The sequence below is a fragment of the Babylonia areolata genome, chromosome 2 (assembly GCF_041734735.1).
Source record: "Babylonia areolata isolate BAREFJ2019XMU chromosome 2, ASM4173473v1, whole genome shotgun sequence".
NCBI lineage: Eukaryota > Metazoa > Mollusca > Gastropoda > Neogastropoda > Buccinidae > Babylonia > Babylonia areolata.
Genome location: NC_134877.1, coordinates 24105233 through 24115232, shown reverse-complemented (window position 1 = coordinate 24115232; position 10000 = coordinate 24105233). Strand labels below are relative to the sequence as shown.

At 39.5% G+C, this 10000-nt stretch overlaps 1 protein-coding gene across 1 annotated transcript in view; it reads right to left on the bottom strand.

The window, feature by feature from the left end:
* The window catches only part of LOC143279366 (uncharacterized), a 20244-nt gene that overhangs the window by 7487 nt on the left and 2757 nt on the right, over positions 1-10000 (bottom strand). Inside the window, exon 2 of the mRNA XM_076583389.1 lies at positions 2529-2741. Within this exon, the coding sequence (XP_076439504.1) occupies positions 2529-2670 (142 nt within the window). The 5' untranslated portion in view covers positions 2671-2741. The remainder of the gene's footprint in view (positions 1-2528; positions 2742-10000) is intronic.

Below are 10000 nucleotides of genomic sequence, written 5' to 3'. Positions count from 1 at the left end.
TTACCCCCCCCCCCCCAACCCCAATATCACACACACACACACACACACACACACACACACACACAAATCGTGCGCACACACCAACCCACACATTTCCCCCCGACGTATCTCCACCGCCACCCTCCTCCACCCCTACACTCATGCACGTAAGAAAGAGACAAATAATGGCAAGGCCTCAGTTACACGTGTCCATGTGAGTGTAGTCATACTCACTCTGTGTGTGTGTGTATCTCGCTCTTTCTATCTCTGTCTCTCTCTCCCTTTCTCTCTCTTATACACACACACTCTCTCTCTCTCTCTCTCTGAAGTAAAATGTCATTAGTCTTTCCCAATGGAGACGTGTCTATCTATCTATCTATATGGATATAGCATAAACATGCTGACTCGGAGCCTTGAAGGTGTGTTTTTCCATCTATGTATGTATGTATGTATGTATCTATCTGTCTACCTATCTGTCCGTCCGTCAGTCCGCCCATATATATATATATATATATATATATATCGATTTTTTTAATGCATGTAAAAATATATATACATACATATATACTGATAAACATTTATGGTAATAAAAAATAGAATTAAAAAATCAAATACACATTGATAAACACTTATAATCTATAAGAATGAAAAAATAGAAGAAAAAAATCACATATATATTAATAAATATTTTATAATAATAACAAATAAATGTAAAAGGTAGCCAAAAAAGCGAAACGTCGGGGTTGCAATGCAAGAATGGGAAGTAACTCCTGTCCATTCCCATTAAACTAACAGGGTTATCCCAAACCCACAACTATTTCGTATGATTTCCTTAAAATATCTGTTTTTATAAAGAAACTTTGGATACCATTCAAAATTTGTAAGTTCTTTCGCGTCCTCATTAAGATATAATGTGAAAAGTAAGTCTGGTTTATTAGAAAATCAATATTTCGTGAGCACTGGGGACTTGATCTATCCTAAATTTACCCAGTCATTCGATCTAAATACCCTTCGCTGTTCCAAATCTTAAGGTCTAGTGTAAAACAAAATATACTCTCAAAATCTACATTAACTAAGCTTTCTAGTCGTAGAAGTTTCCCTCTTGTCATGGTAGTGTTAGCCGAATTATAGTCGAATACCTTAAACTACTGACGAATACACCGAAATGGCTTCCTTCGTTCCGCTATTTATCGTCTGCAAATAACTATCGACGAAGTAACTTCGCGATTTCGATTTTACTTATTATTAGGTTTAACAACTTCTTATATTAATAATCACACGTTTTTTACCATTTCGATCAAAACTGTGTAACTAAATTATTCATCGTTGTGCTTAAAATAAGGATTAAGCGAAGTTTAGATTTGGCAAGATTGCGACAATTTAGCCGGGAAAAGTTGTGTTTCTACAAAACGTTTAGCGGCCGATTTCTCTACAATAAACTGTACTTAGTGTATGTTTAATATATCATTAGAAGGTCGCGACTCAGAGTTTCTAGCGATATTAATCATAAGTTACATTAGATAATTTGGAAGTTGTGAAAACTGAAATACTACGAAAAGCACGTTAGCCACACACCAAATGCTGTCCATTTCGGCTAATAGATTTTTAATAGAATGTGAAGGTCAGAAGATTATAGTACTAGGAGATAGCTGGATTCACACAGAATTTATTGATATAATTTGTATATATGCTGATGGTTGAATTTTTAAGACTGGTCTTTTATCAATTTTGAAAACTCTAGAAATTACCGCCATCTTGGCTTACCAAGAGGGGTTTCTAAGGGAGGTACCCGTAAAGTCGACAGCTCATTGCGTCGACAGCTCATTGCGTCGACAGTTCAGGTGGATTTTGTCCTCCAATTGTAAATTCTTATTTGTGCTATGTTCACTTTTGGAATGCTGAATGGCAACAAACGTCCTTCATTATTGACCACATCCTCTACACAACATCCTGTATCTATACTTAGACTACATCCTCTAAACTACATCCTGTATCTATAGCCAGACTGCATCCTCTAAACTACATCCTGTATCTATACCCTGACTATATCCTCTAAACTACATCCTGTATATCCAGACTACATCCTCTACACAGTATCCTGTATCTATACCCAGACTACATCCTCTACACATCCTGTCCACGCAATGAGCTGTCGCTGTCGACGCAATGAGCTGTCGACGCAATGACATGGACCCGTTTCTAATGTCAACCCATGACGCTGTCTGTGTGGTCCGCGCAGACAGTATATATAAGTAGCGACGTCACATTTTTAAACTGGAGTCCTGGCTAATATTCAAAAGAACTTTTTAAATTGGTCATTCTTTGGGCTGAAATTAAAGAGGAAGTACCACCAGCTGCTCGTCTTCACTGCCTTTGCCTTGCCTGGTTGGGAAGCTGTCGCCTTGCTGTTCCTGTCCGTCTACACCTCGCCTTGCTGCTCCTGTCCTCCTCTGCTGTTCCTACGATCCAGTCTTTCCTCTACACCACCTTGTCTCCTTCTGGCCTTACCACACCACATAAACAAATAAAAACAACATCGGTAAGCATACCAGCGATGACACTCCAGTCCACAGAGAGGCCTCCCGCAGGAATGGACGAGAAGTCGCAGTTGACCTCAGCCTGAGCCCAGCGTCCGCCCAGCACGGTCACCGTCAGGATGAGGAACCAGGCCGCCATTCGAGGAGTCATCATCTTCCTTCTGCTTCTTCTTCTGCTTCTTCTTCTTCTTCTTTCAGCTGCTGGCTACGTTGTCTCTCTTTGCCCTTCGTGAGACAACAACAACAGTAACAGTAACAATAACGACTGCATTTCGTTTATTCATTTATAAGTCTGTTCATCTAAGATGATGATATTAGACTGAATAGCAACTGCAGTGATATGAAATAGCAGCAACACAAAGACATTCTGACAACAGTAACAATAACAACAACAATGATTGAAATAGCAGCAACACAGACAATTTGACAACAGTAACAATAACAACAGTGATTGAAATAGCAGCAACACAGACATTCTGACAACAGTAACAATAACAACATTGATTGAAATAGCAGCAACACAAAGACATTCTGACAACAGTATCAATAACAACAACAATGATTGAAATAGCAGCAACACAAAGACATTCTGACAACAGTAGCAATAACAACAACAATGATATGAAATAGCAGCAACACAGACAATTTGACAACAGCTACAATAACAACAACAATGACTGAAATAGCAGCAACACAAAGACATGATAACAGTAACAATAACAACAACAAAGATTAAAATAGCAGCAAAACAAAGACATTTTGACAACAGTAACAATAACAACTGCAATAATTGAAATAGGCATTCGATACTATAGTCCAGCCGACTGCAAAGGAGCGTATCAACACTGACTGACTTGATATGGAAAAAAAATTGAAAAACTTCGACTTATGAAAGAAAAAGAAAACCCCAGAATCAACACATTTCATGATATGATTATCAATATCTTAACCGTCAAGGTTCTTTGGGCAAATAAGACGAGCTTGTGTTGGGAACGTCAGTCCTACTGCTTAACTTAGCATCCCAAACACACACACACACACACACACACACACACACACACACACACACACACACACACACACACACACACACACACACACACACACAGTGTTTTCAAAAAAGGATATAAAAACAAAAAACAAAAACAAAACAAAATTCAAAGCAATACAAAACGTACAAAAAGGCCATACAGGCAAATGACATTGCAGAATGGACAGCTAGTGCCCATCCCAGTGTGTACAATAACAATTTCACCACACAGTCGTCAGAGCGATACAGACAGGTCATCACAGACTGAGGAAAAAATAGGAAAAAAAAGTGTAAAGGCCTCCTGAAAAAAAGGGGTGGGAGGGGAGGGGGGGGGGACATTGGGCAGCGCGGGCATAAAAAGCAGTGATGAATAATAGAAAAGGATGGGGGTTTTTTTTAGCACAGATTTTCCAGAAGGTGGGGATGCAATGCTGTTGTTGGTTGTTTTCTTTTAATTTGAATGACCCCCGGTATCCCAAGAGGAAGAACACAAAGGCAATTAGTTGGCAGTGAAATTACCATGAACAATAACTTTTCCCAAAAAAGTCTTGTTCCGAGGAGGAGAAAAAAAAAAGAAAAAAAAAAAAACGTTTCCATAGCCGTGACAAGATTAACTACTTTTCACCAAAGGTTTTGGTTTGGGGTGGAAGTGTTTCCATATTAATTACGCGACAATTGACGATGTCAATTTTGATTGATTCCAAGGTAAGTGCACTCCTCTGTGTGTTAGTGTATCGTGTGCGTAAGTGCATGCATACATGTGTGTGTGTGTGTGTTTGTGTCTGTGTGTGCACGTGCGTGCGTGCGTGCGTGTGTGTGTTGTGCGTGCGTGAGTGCATACAGGCAGTGCACATATGGGCCTTAACATACATACATACAACAGATGCTGCACAAACAGACGACAGATTCCCCCCCCCCTCCGATCCCCCCCCCCCCCCCCCACACACACACACACACACCCCACACCCTCAAACCCCCCCGCTTAACCCCCAACCTCCGAATTCCTCTCATCGCCAGCCGTTTATTTACACAGTCTGGGGGAGAGAGTTTCTTTGCTTTTTACAAGCTGTTAAGGCGCATTGTGTTTTCTTGTTGATAAAGGTATTGATCTTGATATGACGGACGACGTATATATTACCGTCTTGCCACGCACACTGGTTTTGACGACAACGGAATCTTATGCGGTCACGCGGCTTCAAATTACCTTGCATTACTGAGAGATAGGGAGAGAGAGAGGGAGAGGGGGGGAGATTGGGGGATGGGAAGGGGGCGGGGTGGAGGATAAATGGGGGAGGGTGGAAGCCGGAGGGAGGGAATAATGCCTGAATTTTTTTTTTATCTTGTTTTGTGCTTGTTCTTGTTCCTTTTTTTTGTTGTTGTTTTTTGTTTGTTTGTTGTTGTTTTTTAATCGAGTTCTTGTTCGTTTTGATCTTTTTCTTTGTTCTTCTTGGTCTTCGTGTTCTTGTTCTTCTTGTTCTACTTCTTCTTCTTCTTCTTCCTTCCTGCGACTGTGCTACCTGAGAACCAGCACTGCTCTCGTACAAGGAACAGATCCCTTTAAACCTGTCTCGTAGTGCCAGTACCACAGATTGTTCCCCATCTAGTAACCTCCCAGTAGGGACGTTGCGTTATTGCAGATTCTCTCTCTCTCTCTCTCTCTCTCTCTCTCTCTCTCTCTGAGTGTAAATGTAGGTGTATTGATGTGTGTGTGTGTGTGTGTGTGTGTGTGTGTGTGTGTGTGTGTGTGTGTAACAGTGCGTAGGGGAGAGAGACAAACAGAGAAATAGAATTAACAATGAAAGAGGCTGAGTGAAACACAGAGAGAGAGAGAGAGAGAGAGAGAGAGAGAGAGAGAGAGAGAGAGAGAGAGAGAGAGAGAGAGAGAGACGGAAGCAGATAGACTTTTTTTTCTTCTCCTTTTTTCTTTTTTTCTTTTTCTTTTGCTTTTTCTTCTTTTTTTTTCTTTTTTTGCTTTTTTTTTGTTTTTGGTCTGAGAGAGAGAGAGAGACTTTTTTTGTCTGTCTGTCTGACTATCTTTCTACATGTTTATTTGCCTATTTCTCATCTGCAAACAAACAAGTCACACATTCATGCAAAACAAAACAAAACTATACTAAACAAACCAACGCGCATGTCGGATGCTGCATGTAAATGAATGAAGCGTCAAGCAAGATCGGGATGGAATGTTGACGTTCACAGTCACCTGTCCAAGAATAGTCCAGATCTGTGTCTTTCCTTCATTACCTCGTAACCGTAGTTTTTGTTAGCTGTGTCACATCTCCATAACCTAGGAAATAATTTCCTGTTTTGTTTCCGTTGTTTCTGTAATGTCTTTTTAGAACATGCACGCGCGCTCGCGAACTTCGTTATGTGTGTGTGGGAAGGTGCATGTGTGTATCATGAATATGTAACTACTTTTGTAATTTCATTGTTTTTCACAAAACTTTTTTCCGATGCATAATAACAAAGCCGAATGGTTTCCATTCGAATGGGGTGATTAATAATTCATAAATGTGTTGTCATAACAAATTAAATGCTAATGATTTCCTACAGAATAAAAGCACGAGAGCTCATTGTCAAGTACACAAAACCACATGTTCATTTCTGCCTAATACATGCAAACACACACACACACACACACACACACACACACACACACACACACACACACACACACACACACACACACTGTTCGCTTGCATGGGCAGTTGCATCAATTTGCATCAGCACCAAAGCTTCTGTTCAGCTGGCGGAAACACCTGGGTCCGATGTGACTTTGAATCTGGACGTCCGCAATATGCAAATGATTCAGATCCTTGTCTTTATGACCTTCATTGTGTAGGCTACCTTATCTCTTCTCTATCTAATCCAAAACGTATCCTAATTTTGTTCGTTATGAATATGATTGTTATTATTATCATCGTCGTCGTTGTTGTTGTTATTATTGTTGTTGTTGTTGTTGTTGTTATCATTGTAAAGCCTTCAGCGGAAAGTGGTGAATCAATTTATCTTTTCTTTATTCCCAAATTAGTTTATGAGAGAAAATGATTCTTAACAAAGTTGCTGTCTGCTTGGACTGGGAGTTGCAATTTGCATGAACACAATTCAATGCTTCTCTTCAACTGGCAAAGATCCGAACGATATGTAAATTTCGATGTCCGCAGTATGCAAATATTCCAAGCCGGAATCCGAATGGTATGTAAATTTCGATGCCCGCAGTATGCAAATATTCTAGACAATTATCTTTCTTTCTTTTTTTTTTCTTCTTTTTTTCTCCTCTCTAATCTATCAAATATGTTATTCGTATTCTTTTTCGTCTTATTGTCATCATCATCGTCGTCGTCATCATCATCATCATCATCATCATCGTCGTTGTCGTCGTCGTCGTCGTCATAATATCATCATTATCTTTTTCTTTCTTTTTTTTTTTTTAACATGAAAAGCCTTCCTAGGATGGAATATAATTTCCTGTACGTTTTCCTCCGAAATAGAATAAAATAAAACATCAGGGAAAATGATAATATGAATAATGATAATGACAATATTGATAAACAAAAAAGTAAGTAAACACACACACACACACACACACACACACACACACACACACACACACACACATACACACACACACACACACACACACACACACACACACACACACACACACACACACACACACACACACACACACACACACACACACACACACACACACACAGTGAGAGAGTTGCATCCAGCATCGTTTTATCATACCCTGAAGAAGAAAGCTTTGCAAGTTGGCCAATGGTCGTTGTTGACTTTTTATTAACCCTATAGCTGGATTTTTTTTTTTTTTTATTAAGAGCATCAACATCGCATCACCACTACCATGGTAAGAAGGTATGAATATGAGTGCCATGAAACAACATGCGATGGCTTTTTTTTATTACTATTATTAACGGCGGTAGTTGCACATAAAAAAATAGTCGATAACACAAATAATTAACTCATCGATAGCAGCTGCTCGCTTTTTTATGACCAGCGCTGAATGGGTGTTGGTTACGGCACAACGATCACGGCGAAATGATGAACTGCGCGATATTTGATGTATGACAATATATGTAGCGTGTGTTGTATATGTTCCGATGTTATTTCCGATGAAATGAAGCCGAAAGAAAGAAAGAAAGTAGTCATAAGTAATAAAAGACAGACAAGAAAAGAGATTAGAAGTGGAGGGGGCCCGAGGGGGGGGGGGAGAATGGAGGGGGGGGAACCAAACATCTGCCATTGCTGACTACATGCATGGCTAGCCCTTCTGAAGGCCACAGAATAAGGACCGTGCAATTAATTTGCCAGGCGCCAGATGGGTTGGCAATAAAGACGCCAGCAAACGACAGTCGCCACCGCCACTGCTGGGAGCAGAATGGGTTACTTAGAATCAACAGCGGCCATTGCCGTGCAATTTACACCATGCATTATAGTCCCCAAGCATGTCGTTATGTTTCTGTCACACAATGACCTTGTTTTTTCATCAAGGGGGGGTAAGAAGACTATTACTCCCCCTTGTTCTGATCCCTTCATTCCTGGATTTTTGAGAAGAGATAGAAAGTATTAAGCAGCGTACTTATTTCGTAGACTTACGGCAACGCGGCTCTTTACAGTACACAAAGATTGTCACAAACTACTGTGTACAGAACTGTTGTGAGAAGCTGTCTGCGACCAGTGTATGTGTTAATAGTTTTCATCCCTACCATATGATTCTTACACTTCGTGTATGTTCACAATATTTTTGATATTACATGAGATAGACAAAGTCATTGCAAAGTAACATCCCTATAAGACGATTCTTACATTTTACGTATGTTCACAATATTGTTTGATATTGCATGAGATCGACATAGTCATTGCAAAGTAACATCCCTATTAGATGATTCTTAAACGTTACGCATGTTAACAATATTGTTTGATATTGCATGACATTGTCAAAGTCATTGCAAAGTGTTATAAACATGACACTTTAGGGCAAAAATCTTTGCTTATGAGAGCAATAGATAAACACGCACAAGCTTTATTTTCTATCCATCGCCAAGAACGAAAAGGGGATGTGTATGCATCAAAAATTCCTTGTGACCCCGGCACACTTGGTAATAAAGACATATTCTATTCTATTTTTCGAAGGTAAGAAAATGTAAAATGTGTCAATTTTCAAAGCTGAAAAAAAAATTGGGGGACAATCTTTTGATCGGATCACTGAGGTCTTGTCTTCTTCAGGTTTTCCTCCAGAACCGGAAACACTTGATGCAACAGCTGAAACATTTCGATGTTTGTTTGTCATGCACATTAATTTATATATATGTATGTATTATTATGTGTTTAACGCTTGTCCATTGGACTGATCTGTTTACTACATTACAGATTAAATGTCATTACATTCATACAGGCATGAATGACTGGTTGAGTGACTGGTATAAAGAGAGGGGGTGGGGGAGAGACAGACAGACAGAGAGATAGAGACGGAGACAGAGAGAAAACTCAGAACTCAAAACGTTTTTGGTTTGTTTTTTGTTTGTTTGTTTGTTTTTTTTTTGGGGGGGGGGGGGGGGGGGTTGGGAGGGGGGGAAAGGGGGGGAGTTACGACTAAGATTTTAGGCATAGCCTATTCTTCCAGTCTGTCCTTGAGAGAGAGAGACACACACACAGAAAGAGACACAGAGAGAGAGAGAACTCAGAACTCAGACAGAGACAGAGAGAGAACTCAGAACTCAGAATTCAAAACGTTTTTGTTATGTTTTTTAATTCAAGGATCAAGATTTTAGGAGTAGCTTATTCTTCCAGTTTGTCCTTGAAAAAGAGACAGACAGACACAGAGACAGAGAGAACTCAAAACTCAGAATTGAAAACGCTGTTGTTTTTGTTTAACGATTAAGATTTTAGGCACAGCCTATTTTTCTAGTCTGTCCTTGAGAGAGAGAGAGAGAGAGAGAGAGAGAGAGAGAGAGAGAGAATGAATGAATGAATGAATGAATTTTATTTCTGAGGGTAACAGAATAAGCAACAATGCTTTTTTTCATCCAGCCCCCAAAAAGAGAGAATTGGGGGAAAATATAAACAACTGAACTGCAAATAACATCACATAACATCAAACGAGAAAGGAAGTTAAAATAAAATTTTAAAAAATCAAAGCATCACATCCATTACAAATCATGGAAAGGACTACATGGAAATTGTACACATGAACGCAAACACACTCTTTAGAATAACATATATGCGTCAGGAAATGTAGGGAAAATAAAGACAGGCAGACAGACAGACAGACAGACCAACAGAGACACAGAGGGAGGGAGGGGGGGGGAGAAAGACGTCTTTGAGAATAGTACCATTACATGAATTTTTTAATTCATAGACAGAAATAGCAACATTTTCTATCAGATACTTAATTTTTACATAAAATCAGCAAAGCTTTCCATCAGATAGT